This window comes from Equus quagga, chromosome 21 (assembly GCF_021613505.1).
Source record: "Equus quagga isolate Etosha38 chromosome 21, UCLA_HA_Equagga_1.0, whole genome shotgun sequence".
NCBI lineage: Eukaryota > Metazoa > Chordata > Mammalia > Perissodactyla > Equidae > Equus > Equus quagga.
The window spans coordinates 28,854,918-28,869,312 of record NC_060287.1 but is presented as its reverse complement, the minus strand read 5'-3'; the positions used below and the strand labels follow the sequence as shown (position 1 = coordinate 28,869,312).

The following is a 14,395-nucleotide window of genomic DNA, read 5'->3' as shown; positions in this document are numbered from 1 at the left end:
TCTTGATGCTATCCATAGTTTCTGAACAGACATTACAGTCAGGTACAGTATAGAAAATCAATCTATAAATAAAAGCAACTTTTCCTCTATTTTTCTAAAGTTAATATTGTAAATAAATGAAGCCATAAGTAAATGGAAACTTTCTCTGTTTTGCCCTCAGGTTCTAATAGGATAAATTGATAGCTTGTTTTAATCTAAGAAATGTATTTAAGTTTGAGAAAACTAAGTACTTCATTTAGTCAGAAATATGTGGTGCTCTCCGTCTTCATGTAGCAAATGCTTAATTCCAATTAAATATAGGTCATCTAGTTTTAATTTTACTTTATATTTCATTGAACAAACATTATTAGTGTTATACCGTACTCTTAATAGGCTAGTGGAAAAAACCCAGATGTGACTATTTTTATTTTGGATTAATTTTAGAGTACTATCTGTGATATTTATGACGACTCAGCAGTGTTTCTCACACATAATATTTGAAAAGGCATTGACTCATTTCCTTATATTGTGGATGAAATATTTCCTGTAACTGTAAGACCTGCACTAAAATACTATCTGAAATCTTTTAAAAAGCATTAAATTGCTAACAAAATTAGAAAAGTTGTGTATAAGACTAAAGGTCATTATTTTTCTTCCCTTTCCTATTCATAGGAATCTCATGCTTTCATTCTCTGAATAAGATTTATGGTCTTGTCTTTAAACATGAATCTATGCCAAAAGGAACAAAAGTTAAACTCTTGCCAGAAATTTAGCCAAAAAAGACAAATTTTCTTCCTTTCACTTAAGATTTGGTATCACTTAAGATTTGTTTTGCTTAGTTATTGTTCTGAATGTTTTGAGAAACTATTGGTTATTTTTTTTGAGAAGGATGGAGGAAGAGAGCACTTGGATATATTTTTGAGTTTTACAAAGAAACTCCATTTTCTGAAGTGATAGGCTATTTAGGGATGGATATCTGTTTGAACATCGACTCATTTCTTTCTGCACATTAAGATGCCAACCAATTAAGAATAAACTAGGAATTTTTTTTAACTTTTTATTCCATTTATAGACTGAGTTTATTAGTTCACACAACATGGCAACATGTTTTTGTTCACACAATTCGTTGTTTGTCTTGCTGAATATTTTAAGCTGTTAAATCATTATAGAACTTGTGTTTTGATATAGAAAGAATTTCAGAAGCAGTTTTCCTTGTAGTAACATTGGCAATGACTTCACTTATAAAGACCATGATAAACCACAGTAATAGAGAATGATGCTTTATCCAGGTACAGCCAGTTTTCAATTAACCATACCGGCAGGCCAGAATGTATAATCTGCTTTCATTATCACGAACACCTCTGTACAAGGAATTAAATCAAATAGCAGAGGGCTAGAAATCCGCATGTCTGCTCTGGGAACAATGTGGATATACTTATCAACTAAATCAGCAGTTCTTTCAGGGGATTCACAGATCAAAACTATTTTCATAGTAATTCTAAGATGTTATTTGCCTTTTTCACTCTCATTCTCTCACAAGACTGCTGTATATCTTGGTATCATAAAATAAATATCGTAATAAAATAAGATCATGTTGTAAAAGGTGAGAATCATTTTTATTTCCTTTTCCTCTTACCAGTTAACTGCCAACTAAGTGTACATTGTTTGGTTTTTAGATTAAGGTCCTGTTAAAGTTCTATCTACTTTACGTGCTGGGAATTTAATTTTACCAAAATAAAATGTGGTTTAGAAGGAAGAAAATAGGTAGTAGTTAAAAAATATGCAGGAAAGAGATTGAAGATTTAGAATGTATTGAGCACTCATTCATTTAACGATTATTTATTGAGCACTTACTATGTACCAGGCACTCTTCTAGTCACTAGGGATGGTGCAGTTAACAAAATAAACCAACATTTCTGCCCTCATGGAGCATCCGTTCTTGTGAGGGGAGACAGATAGTTACAGGATAAATAAATAAAATACATAGTTTATAAGTGGTGATAAATGCTATAGAGAAAAATAAAGGAAGGGGAGGGGATATTGAAGGTTAGGGACAGAATGCAGTTTTAAATAAGGTGGTCAGGGAAAGCCTCGCTGTAAAGTAAAGACTGGAAGGAGGTGAGGGAAGAGTGTTACAGGTAGTGGAAACAGCCAGTACAAAGGCCCTGTGGTGGAAACAGGCCTGGCATCTTTTTGAAACAGCAGGGAGTCCAGTGGCTGAGCAGTGAGTGAACAGGGAAGGGGCAGCAGATGAGGGCAGAAAGGCAAGGCAAGTTGTTTAGGGCCTTGTAGACCACTGTTAAAGGCTTTGGCTTCTGCTCTGAGTGAGATGAGAAGCATTTAGAAGTGACTTCATTGTCTAACATCTCATTATTGTCTGTAATTTACGTTTTTGTCAGGAAGCCATTACTCATCAAACCACCTGCCAATAGCTAGAATTTTAAATGGAAGTGTTCTTAAATGTTTTTGTTTGGGGAGAAATAAAATTTATATTTTTACCAGCCCCGAATGAAAGTTGTATGAAAGTCAATTGCTATATTCCAGAAAATGTACAGTCTCTAATTTTGTACATTATAAAATAATACCATTACATTGAAACAGAACCATTTTTCTGCATGTTTTATGTTGCTGCAATAATTTTGTCATAGCTCTTTTACTTTGGTTATTGTATTTAATGTGGTTGATTTTATTTTAATTGTGTTGCTTAATTGCATTGTGCTGGGCTTTGTGTTCAAGGCTGATCTCTTTTTGTGCCTGTGCATGTGTCTTATGTTTGTGCTTAGGATGATGATAGTACTTTCCAGGCATCATTTCTCAGCTGTGAAAATAAGTTTTTATAAGTGGTTTAATGCGGCTAAAATTCTGTTGTATTTTGTTTTTGATTAGCATCTTCTAAAGTACTAAAGAGCATGTGTGAGAATTTCTACAAGTATTCCAAGCCCAAGAAAATTCGAGTGTGTGTTGGAACCTGGAATGTGAACGGTGGGAAGCAGTTTCGCAGTATAGCTTTTAAGAATCAGACACTCACTGACTGGCTTCTTGATGCACCCAAGTTAGCTGGCATCCTGGAGTTTCAAGGTTGGCTGTTTATAATATGGAACTTATTAATCCTGACTGATTTATTAATGTAGAAAACAAATGGAGCGCTTCACAATATGCATTACTTTATAAAAGAAACTTATATTTATAAAGTTGAAAGGCCAACATTTTTATAGATGAAATTTATTAAAATCTTACCTCTTTTTTATTCCTAGACTTTTATTTTCTATTTTGTAAGAAAACATAACGGTAAAATAAAAAATGTTGTTCTTTGATATTTGAGTCTCAGGAAATAGGATCCGTGCATAAATAGATATCTTTAAAAGGTAACCACACGTGGAAGAAAGACTAGTTCTGTTTTTATTCTTTGAAACTGACACAAAACAAGCTTATTTTATAATTGATGATTTTTCAAACCTAATATGTCCCATTTTTCAAATCTAGTCCTCTATTTAGTTACTAAGATAAGAAATATTCAGAGTGGCTCATGAGCAGTCTTACAATTTTTGTGACATTCGTTGGCACTTTATAACTTAACAGTACTGATTTATCCTTGTAAAAACTTGGTTTTCATTCAGTTTGGGTACTCTGCCACCAAGCTCTTAATAGCCAGAACCAAACGTTAAGCTGAGGATGCTTTTATTAAGATTTTTATTAGAATCATGAATCTGAGACCTTCTTTTTTTAAGTCAACTTTAATTCCTTTTTAAAATGGTACACATTTAACAAGTATTATATGTGAAAGTGATGTTCATATGAAATAATGTGAGATACATATTTCGCTTTTTTAATTATCTTTAATCAGTCATGTCTTAAACCCTGGGATTGTCCCCAAACTTATTTTAAAATGCCCCTTTCCGCTTACGTTGAACCTGATTGAGGCTGCAGTTCTAGTAGTAGCAATAATAATAATAACAGCTAACACTACGCTTCTGAGTACTTTACTTCTGTTCGTTTAAGCCTTGCAACAGACCTACTACACAGGCACTATTACTATTCCAGTTTCACAGATGAGGAGACTGAGAGACAGTAAGGGAAGTAACCTGCCAAGTAGCGGCAAGCGGTTAGCAGTGGCAGGGCTGGGATTTGAACTCAGGCAGTTTGGTTTCAGAGTCATTGTGCCACACTGCATTTTATGTCTCAACTTGGGCAAGTTGCTTACACTCTCAAAAGCCTCAGTTTTTTTCTGTCTGTAAATAAAAGGCAAAAATAATCTGTCTCACATAAGATGTTTATGTGGTAAATGAGAGGATGCATGTATAAGTCTTGCACATAATAGCAGTCGATAAATATTTTTATTTTTTTATTTCTTAGTATTAGTTCGTAGTGTTTATAGGCTCTAGCTATTTATCCTCATTTCTGAATACTTGGGCCACCCAAAGTACCCCTGGGCTGCTTGTCTCAAGCAGCTTCTGTTCTCTTTTAGTCCTTGTCAGCCATGAGAGAGCTGATGGCTGGAACAGAGACGTATGTCTTAACCCCTGAATCTCTTCCAGTTCTCCTGGATTTCTTCTACCCAGGAAATAGCAAAAGGATCGAGCCTGAGGTTTTCAAATTTGAATGTGAAAAATCCCCCCTAACTGTTATCTCTAATTTGAGATGCTTTCTCAACCACTTTATTGTTTGTGCCTTTTCTGAAGAATTCCTTTACCTCTCCAATTTTGGTTCACCTTAGCCTTTAAGAAGTGGCTTGTTTCTCTGCTGTCCACAGTACAGACTTTAGCAAGAGTTCTGAGAAGTGATTTCTGGAAGGACTTAAGGGTCTTCAAGAATAACAGTCTTAAAGAAGCAGAGTTAAGACACCTGAATAGAAAGCAAAGTAAATTAAAGTGAATTACTGTAAAGTACTTTTGTCCCGCTCATGGGTTTTTGCCTTTAATTTGAATTTGGTTAAACTTAAAACACAAAAATGGACTTTTATGAAATCTAGTGTTGATCTTAGTTGTATTGTGAGGGAGTTGCCATTTGACTAAAGCTATATTTCAAAAGTCTTTCTTGGATGCTTAATTGTAGATAAAAGAAGTAAGCCAACTGATATATTTGCAATTGGTTTTGAAGAAATGGTAGAGTTGAATGCTGGAAACATTGTGAATGCAAGGTAAGCCAGCAGGGTGACACATGGGAAAATTTCTAGGTGAGGGACACGGAGGGCAGATAACTAAATAGATGGTACAGGAGAGATTGAGATAATGCATTTAATGGTGTTTTTAAACTGTAAGATAGCAGATCTCAGACTTTTTGGTTTCAAGATTTTCTACACTCTTGGAAATATTGAAAATCTTAACTTTTATTTATGTGGGTTATATCTCTTGATATTTACCACATTAGAAATTAAAAATGAAACTTTAAAAACATTTAATTCATTTAAAAATAACAATAACAAGAGGCTGGCCCGGTGGCGCAGCAGTTAAGTTCATGCACTGTGCTTCAGCAGCCTGGAGTTTGCCGGCTTGGATCCCTGGCGTGGACCTAGCATTGCTTATCAGGCCATGCTGTGGCAGGCATCTCACATATGAAATAGAGGAAGATGGGTGCAGATGTTAGCTCAGAGCCAGTCTTCCTCAAAAAATAAGTAAATAAATAACAATAACAATCCCATTATGTGTTAATATAAATAGCACATTTTTTTTCTGAAAAGTAACTATTTTCCAAAGCAAAAATTTACTGAGAAGGATGACATTGTTTTGTAGTTTTGCACATCTCTTTAATATCTGGCTTAAGACAACTGGATTCTCACATCTACCGCGTCAGTGTGTTGCAATATGTTTTGGTTGAAGTATATAAGGAAAATCACATAAATATGTAGTTGGAAATGGAAATATTTTAATAGCTTTTTCAGGTCATTACTTCTCTGATGCTATACCAAAACTCAACAGATGGTAGTTTGTTAAAGGTTAGTTGCAATGTGGAATCTGAAACCATAGCAATGAACTTGTGCTCTATTATACTAAAATTCTTTGGTCTGTCTTTTACCCTTGCATGATTTTGAAACATGTACTGGTCTTTTGGAAAATATTAATTCACTAAGTTATGTAGATCTTCCAAATTTTGACACATTTCATTATATAATATCAGAACATCATATTGGTTAATATCATCACTGATCTTATCAGATTCTTCAAGTATTTGGAAGCTGTCCAGATAACAGTAGCAGATACAGGTTTTCCAGAATTCTCATTTTTGCTTGAAAACTCAAATTTTATCATTGGAAATAAGTACTATTGGTTGTTTCCTTTGAAAAGATAGGCTCAGTTGAAAAAAATGTTTGCCAAATAACCTAAATTTGAATAACTGTAGTCTGTCATTAGTTCTTTCAAGTAAAAATTGTATTCCATGAAAAAAGTGGCAGTTCGGCTCTCAACTCAAACCATCAAATGCTTCTCCTTGAAACAACCATTCTGTGTGCATTCAGTATGCAGCAGAAGGGCTTTGTCTGTATTTCCATTCATCACACAGGATATTCAAAAGATGTGACCCAAGGACTGAGCTTTCTTAAAATTAATAATGTTTGCTTCTTAGTCAAGGATATTCTTAGGTGAAGTGGCTTTTTTTCACGGCAAGTGCATGGCAGCGAAGGTGATAATGAATACTAGTACAGTTTGGCGCCTGGATTCATGCTGAGGCATCAACACTTTTACTCACTGTTTCTGCACCATCAGTGCAAATGTCAGTCAACACAGTGAAAAAGGCAAACTATCTTTATATTACTATAAAGATAGTTTTGACCTCATGGGTTTTGGGGACCCTCAGGGATGTTCCCAGACCGCACTATGAGAACTGCTGCTCTGAAGCCTTCTTACAAATACCATATTTGTATTTGAGTGAAATGTAAAGCTTAAGTGTTTTATTTTAAGAAAATATGCTTGCTTTTAAAGTTGAGCAGTTGCCTGCCTATCCTTTGTGACATTTTTAAAGATTTTCAGAATAAAATTGTGGACTGAAATCGTATGGTATAGTCATCAATCTTGCAAATGACAATTTTTTTCTTAGTCAAAGTGAATAACAATTCATACAGGGAAGTAGAAAAGAAACCCAACTTTATTCATTTTGCTGTTTGAATATCTCTTCAGATATTAAAGTAGAACATACTCTTAGGTTTCCTAGTACCAAACAAATTGGTCAGTTGTTTGTCTAAATGAAGTTTAATCAAATTATTCTTTAATAGAGTGATTATTCATTTATTTAACCAATATCTATTGAGCACCTACCCAAGCTGCTAAAGATACATCAGTGAATGAAACAGACAAAATCCCTACCTGCATGGACCTTCTATTCTAGTGGAAGAGACAGACGATAAACAGTAGCTATAATACATAAATCATATAGCATGTTAGAACATGGTAAGTGCAATGGAAGATAGAGAGATAGAGGTAAAGGGATCAGGCATGTGGAGGTGGGAAGGTGAGCGCAGTTTTGAATGGAAAGATCAGGGTAGGGTTCATTGAGAAGTGTATTGAAGAAAGAGATGAAAGCTGCCATTCTCTTTTCAGAATCCAAGTTGTAGTGGTGGGGTCATGGTAATTGGGAATCCATGTTCTGAATTTGTGTTTTGGAGGCAGTGTCACATAGTGTTGCAGATTAGGTTGGACGTGAGGTCACATTCTGGCTTACCACTTATCATTTGTGTGACCTGGAACAATGAGAAAAACTTTTTTGCTTGCCATTGGAGGTTCCTGGGTACAACCTTGTTAATCTGAAAGTTTATAAAGAGAAAGACTTAAGCATTTATCCTGCCTTCTTTTTCTATGAACTGTGTTTTGTAGTAATGGAGTAGTTAAGAGAACAGTTCTTTATAGAAGAATTCCAACTTATTACAAATGCCTATGGAATGCTGAAATTACAAAATCAACATTTTGCAACCCCTAATGAAGTATTGGATTTTGTCAATGAAAAACAGATGCTAAAACTTTAGAAGGATTAATGGGGGAACTTTTTATTATAAAGAGTTGATTAGATTGTCTTGGTCTGAATAGCTGAGCAGGTGTCACATCACGAATTGTGTACTTTTGCTGTGATGCAAGGGTGGCATCACCTATGAGTTTATTTTTGCCAAAAGAAAGAAAGAAAATTGAATGTGGTTTCTTTTTTTTTTAAAGATCGGCACCTGAGCTAACAACTGTTGCCAATCTTTTTTTTTTTCTCCTTCTTTATCTCCCCAAACCCCCCCGTACATAGCTGTATATCTTAGTTGCAGGTCCTTCTAGTTGTGGGATGTGGGACCCAACCTCAACATGGCCTGACAAGCGGTGCCATGTCCGCGCCCAGGATCTGAACCCTGGGCCACTGCAGCGGAGTGCGCGAACTTAACCACTCGGCCACGGAGCCGGCCCCTGAATGTGTTTTTTAATCAGGCTTCCACGTTAATTAGTTTAAAGTGAATAAGAGAGAGGAACTAGTTAGGATACCATGAAGACACATCAGCCAAATTCAGACTGTTGAACATTTTACAGACAAATGGTCCAGCTTCTTAAAAAATAAATAGCATAGGGGCTGGCCCCGTGGCTGAGTGGTTAAGTTCGCGTACTCCGCTTCGGCGGCCCAGGGTTTCGCTGGTTCAGATCCTGGGCGCGGACATGGCACCACTTGTCAGGCCACACTGAGGCAGCATCCCATATGCCACAGCTAGAAGGACCCACAACTAAAATATACAACTATGTACTGGGAGGATTTGGGGGGGAAAAAGGCGTTAAAAAGGGAGTGAGGTGGGAGGATTGAGATACTATTAAAGATTAAGAGAGATTCGAGAGACATAACAATCAAATGCAATTTGTGGGCCTTATTTGGACCCTATTTTAAAGAAACCAACCATAAGAAGACATTTTTTAGATAATCAGGGAAATTTAAATATGAACTGAGTATTACAAGATGTTAAGGAATTGTTAATATTTAAATGTGATAATGGCACTGTGATTATGTAAAAATAAAAATGTTCTGTTGTATTAGAGATGCATAGTAAAGTATGGATGTGTGAAATGGCATGTGTCTTAGATTTAGTTAAAAATATTCCAGGTTTATAAGAAGAAAAATGAAGGGGAATGGAAGAAAGAATATTGGCAAATTGTTGATAATTGTTGAAGCTGGTTAATGGGTATATGGTGATTTATTTTATAATTATCTCTTTTTTGTGTATGTTTAAAATTTTCCATAATAATTTTTTAAGATATTAATTATAATCCAGAAAAGTAAGAAAATGGGGGAAAGTGTATCTGGAAGCATGTGCTTCTCTGTTACCCTAATAAATACTTAAGGAAAGAGTAAAGTGTACAAACTTGAGATGACTCACATGGTGAGCACTCATTTAATAAGTAAGCTGGTATTTTCTTTGTAAGGGAGTAATAGATTAGACTTGGAAGTGCAATGTTCTTACGGCTAAGTTTTGAGTTTTCCTTTTTAAAGGAAGCGAAAAACAGTCTCCGTGAAGATTTCACTTTTGATGTGGATTTCATGACTGTCATTAGTCTTATTAAATTTGGGTATATAAAGATATAATTGACAATTGTCTTATAAAATAGGCTATATTGTCCATATCTTTTTAAAGATTTCCTTTTTAACGTTTTCTGGTAGCACAACGAATCAGAAGCTCTGGGCTGTGGAGCTTCAGAAGACTATCTCCAGAGACAACAAGTATGTGCTGCTGGCTTCTGAGCAGTTGGTGGGCGTCTGTCTGTTTGTTTTTATCAGACCACAACATGCTCCTTTCATCAGGTCAGTAAACAGCACTCCCCTAAGGTTGCTTCCTCTCATCAGATAACAAGAAAAAGGCCCAGAATGTTTGTTGCTTCAGAGAAACACTTATTCATGGTTCTTGTTTTTAAATGTGTTTTTGATTACAGCGTGACTAATAACTTTCACTGTACTATTTCACAGGCTTGCCCTCAAAGTGCCACAGGATGTGTAGTTTTATTATTATGTAATATGCATTCCTGATTTCTTATGCACATGGAACTGTTGAGATTTCAGATGTTTGATTTAGAATTCTTTCTTTTAAAGGGATGTTGCAGTTGATACTGTGAAGACAGGAATGGGAGGTGCAACTGGAAATAAGGGAGCAGTTGCAATACGGATGCTATTCCATACAACAAGCCTTTGCTTCGTCTGTAGCCACTTTGCTGCAGGGCAATCACAAGTCAAAGAAAGAAATGAAGATTTTGTAGAAATAGCACGAAAATTGAGTTTTCCAATGGTAAGCTCTTGCCTCTTGTTCTTAGAGATGAACATATTTTAATATTTGAAACATATTTTAATTTACCCCCAATTCTATATCAGTTTTTGAAAATTTAAGATAGTTCTTAGAAACATCAACAGTATTTACCTAAAATAGATATTTCATGTGTTATTACTGTTGGGTTAAATAAATAAGGCATGGCCGGGGGTGGCAAGCATATCTGACATAAAGAAAAAGTTGTAAAACATTTTCAAAATTGATTGTTTTGAACTTAAAATTCCATCTCCTTTCTTCCAGGGAAGGATGCTATTTTCACATGACTATGTGTTTTGGTGTGGTGATTTCAACTATCGAATCGATCTCCCTAATGAAGAAGTTAAAGAGCTTATAAGACAGCAAAACTGGGATTCTCTTATAGCAGGAGACCAACTTATCAATCAGAAAAATGCTGGACAGGTATATATATACTTAAGAAGATATTTGCATTGAGAAGAATAGGATCTTTGGTAATGAAACAAGCTTTTCTTAATCATAGTGTTGCTTTTTTTTTAATCTCTTGGAGTTTCTTTATACTTAATAAATATATAGTTTAACAGACATAAGATTACTTTTTCTTTAAAAAAAGGAGAAGGAGAACGCATAATAATTCCCAGGAGGAAAAATATATTATGTCTCTGTAAGATTCACTCTCAAGTAAAAGAATATGTATTTTTGTTTTTTTCAGTAATAGTAAATTTAGAATCTTAATCTTCAAGGCTACTCTTTTTCTACTTCAAGATCCTATGGTAATTTGCTTTTTTTTTTTCTTTTCTTCTCATGTCATCTGCCTTTTTGAAACTAATTCTTAAAATTTATGACCACAAAATTTTGGAAGAATTTGCTTAAAAACAATTTTCTTAAAATAGAGGTGATCACGGCCACTTGGTCTGGTGCCTTTGTGATCATCAGACTTAAATTCTAACACTTTGGGCACCACTTAACCTTTTTAGGCCCAGGTCCTCATTTGAGAATAAGACGTCAGATTGTATGATTTCCAAAATCCCTTACAGTTCTTGCTGTCTGTTATCCAGCTCAAAGGACTGGTGGGATTTCCTCATTTATGTTTTTGTATTTTGTTTAGTTGAAAGTCAAACAAGTGGCATGAAAAATGCCGCATCTTAGGTTATTTTTTCTTAAGCTTTGTAACATTCAGATAGAAGTGCACATCAGATGCACACAGATTTCATCTGAGAGGCTCCAGCACATAATAGACATTTAGGGAATGGCTGCCTGAATGAAAACAACCTTTTTGCCTTTTTGAAAAACTTACTATGTATATGTTTATTGTAGATTTTTAGAGGATTTTTAGAAGGAAAAGTAACCTTTGCTCCAACATATAAATATGACCTGTTTTCTGACGACTATGACACCAGTGAAAAGTGCCGCACCCCTGCATGGACAGACCGCATCCTCTGGAGGAGAAGGAAGTGGCCCTTTGATAGATCAGGTTGGGAAATGGACTTCTTCATTTAAATGAGTTAGTGCAAATTTTATGCGGAAGAAGGAAATGGTATAAATATCAAATAAGAAGAGGCTATTTTCGACAAAGGTTATCTAGAATAGAATAAATAAAATTTGAATATACAGTCATGCATCGCTTAATGGCGGGGATACGTTCTGAGACATGCATCATTGGGCGATTCCATCTTGCAAATATCATGGCATGTACTTGCACAAACCTAGATGCTATAGCTACACACCTAGGCTATATGGTACTGATCTTATGAGACCACCATTGTGTGTGCAGGTCATAGTTGACCGAAACATCGTTATGTGGCTCGTGATTGTGAAACAGACTTTTAGAAATATTCTCAGACCTGCTTATAGTAATTTATTTAATTTTTCAGTCTGTTTTCTTTCAGTGATATAGTTGCACGGAAGAGAAGCAAAGAAATATTTTAATGAAATTTTCAATTGAATGCTAATTAATTAAGGTTTTTAACCTGAATAACTAAAGTGATTGGCAGATACCATGAACTGCTACTTGTCTGTCAAATTATTTATGAAAGTCTATTTGGTCAAAGGCCTTTAAGTAATCTCAGAAGTAGAGCCTCATCTTAATTTTTGCTAAATAAAGCATAAAATGATAACTTCACCAAAAAAACCTTTCTAACTTAAAGGTGTCTAGACTTCCTGCCGATTGGCAAGTCTATCTGGCATCTCAGCCTCAAACAGCTGAAGCTTATGAAACCAAGGAGATAGGTCCTTGCTCCCTATGATGTGTCAGCTCATGTGGCCTCTCTTGTATTTTGTTTTATTCTGACTGCAGCTGAAGATTTAGATCTTCTAAATGCTAGTTTTCAAGATGGAAGCAAAATCCTCTACACGTGGACTCCTGGCACTCTGCTGCACTACGGAAGAGCTGAGCTGAAGACTTCTGACCATAGGTTTAAATAGTCTCAGTATTTCTAATGGTGCTTGAAATTTATTTGAAATCCGTCCTTTCTTAAACGTTTCTAACATGTCTATCTTCCTTTATGCCTTAAGGCCTGTCGTTGCCATGATTGATATAGATATATTTGAAGTTGAAGCTGAAGAGAGGCAAAACATTTATAAAGAAGTAATTGCAGTTCAGGGTCCACCAGATGGTACAGTATTGGTCTCAATCAAAAGTTCTTTACCAGAAAATAATTTTTTCGATGATGCTTTGATTGATGAGCTTCTGCAGCAGTTTACAAATTTTGGTGAAGTTATACTCATAAGGTGAGTAAAATATTTCTTGTCCAAAAGCAGCTCACAATTCATAGATAATATTTTCTGTATTTGAAATCACCTTGTTTAGTGTTTGAATAGTATATGAGTATTTGTATTTCCAAACTGCAGTTGTGCACCACATAACGATGTTTCAGTCAACAATGGGCCATGTGTACGACGGTGGTCCCATAAGATTAGTACCGTATAGCACAGCTGTGTAGTAGGTTATAGCATCTAGGTTTGTCTAAGTGTGCTCTATGATGTTCGCACGATGAAATCGCCTAACTCCGCATTTCCTAGAACGTATCCCCATCATTAAGCGATGCATGGCTATATAGGAAAATCATATTATAGAAATCTTATTTAAAGAGCTCATAGGTTTTGAAACTGAATTCTCTACTTAGAAAGTTTAAAGCTGAGTAGTGAAACTTTATATAAACAATTGACGACAAAAATATGTGCACAGTGGGGCCGGCCCGGTGGCACAGGGGTTAAGTGCGTACATTCTGCTTCAGTGGCCCAGGGTTCGCTGGTTTGGATCCTGGGTGCGAACATGGCACTGCTTGGCACGCCATGCTGTGGTAGGCATCCCACATGTAAAGTAGAGGAAGATGGGCACGGATGTTAGCTCAGGGCCAGCCTTCCTCAACAAAAAGAGGAGGACTGGCAGCAGATGCTAGCTCAGGGCTAATCTTCCTCAAAAAAAAAAAAAGAAAATTATGTGCACATTTAGATGTGATCTCTTAAGATTCCTATACGATATTTAACAAAGCACTATGGCAAAATAAAGCTGTGATTGCTATTTTATTTTTTTAAGGAGAGATAGGAGTTAAGGGGAGTAACTTTTACCACTTAGTTTAAGAAATTTGATGTTTTAAGAAATTTTAAGTATGTTTAATTTCCAGCTAGAGGGGAAGCAGCACTGCCAGATAAACAGTCAGGAGTCATCCATGCAATCTTGATTTCCATCATTGACTTACCATCTGCCTTTTGCAGAACCAGATGCCTCTTTCCTTGTTTAAAAAATGTTCTCTTCCAAATGTATGTTAATTTTGAGAGGTTGTATGACGTGTGTGTGTTTGAATTCCATAGGGAAGGGGTACTATTAAATTCCTTTCTGTGCTGTTTCTCCTTATTTAGGTGTGTTTTATAGATATTTGGTGGACAAATCTGTATACTAGGTGCTATGGAAGAGCAGAGAAGAAATTGAAGACACTACTCCTGCTTGTAATCTAGTTGCGCAGATCAGCCTGTGTGTGAAATGGCTTCCCTAGATCCTAACCAGAATAGTCTGCAGAGTAGAGCTCACATGGTTTCTGTAGAGTGAGAAGCATGCCTAAGAAGCCTAGCATCCTGTCAGAGAGCAAGTGAGCAAATAGAGAAGAAATTGTATTTATACTTCCCTCAAATCTTTTGACAACGATCTACCCCAAAGCTTTAAAATTTAACAAACCATTTCTAGAATCTTAAGGCTCTAGG

General features: G+C 35.7%; 1 protein-coding gene across 9 annotated transcripts in view; it reads left to right on the top strand.

Annotated features, from left to right (window-relative positions):
• LOC124231362 (synaptojanin-1-like) overlaps positions 1 to 14,395 on the top strand; it is an 88,749-nt gene that overhangs the window by 46,870 nt on the left and 27,484 nt on the right. For all 9 annotated transcript variants that reach the window (XM_046648135.1, XM_046648133.1, XM_046648138.1 and 6 more), the window contains 8 exons: positions 2,866 to 3,057; positions 5,032 to 5,116; positions 9,583 to 9,723; positions 10,009 to 10,201; positions 10,481 to 10,639; positions 11,513 to 11,669; positions 12,492 to 12,609; positions 12,710 to 12,925. In XM_046648135.1, the coding sequence (XP_046504091.1) occupies positions 2,866 to 3,057; positions 5,032 to 5,116; positions 9,583 to 9,723; positions 10,009 to 10,201; positions 10,481 to 10,639; positions 11,513 to 11,669; positions 12,492 to 12,609; positions 12,710 to 12,925 (1,261 nt within the window). The remainder of the gene's footprint in view (positions 1 to 2,865; positions 3,058 to 5,031; positions 5,117 to 9,582; positions 9,724 to 10,008; positions 10,202 to 10,480; positions 10,640 to 11,512; positions 11,670 to 12,491; positions 12,610 to 12,709; positions 12,926 to 14,395) is intronic.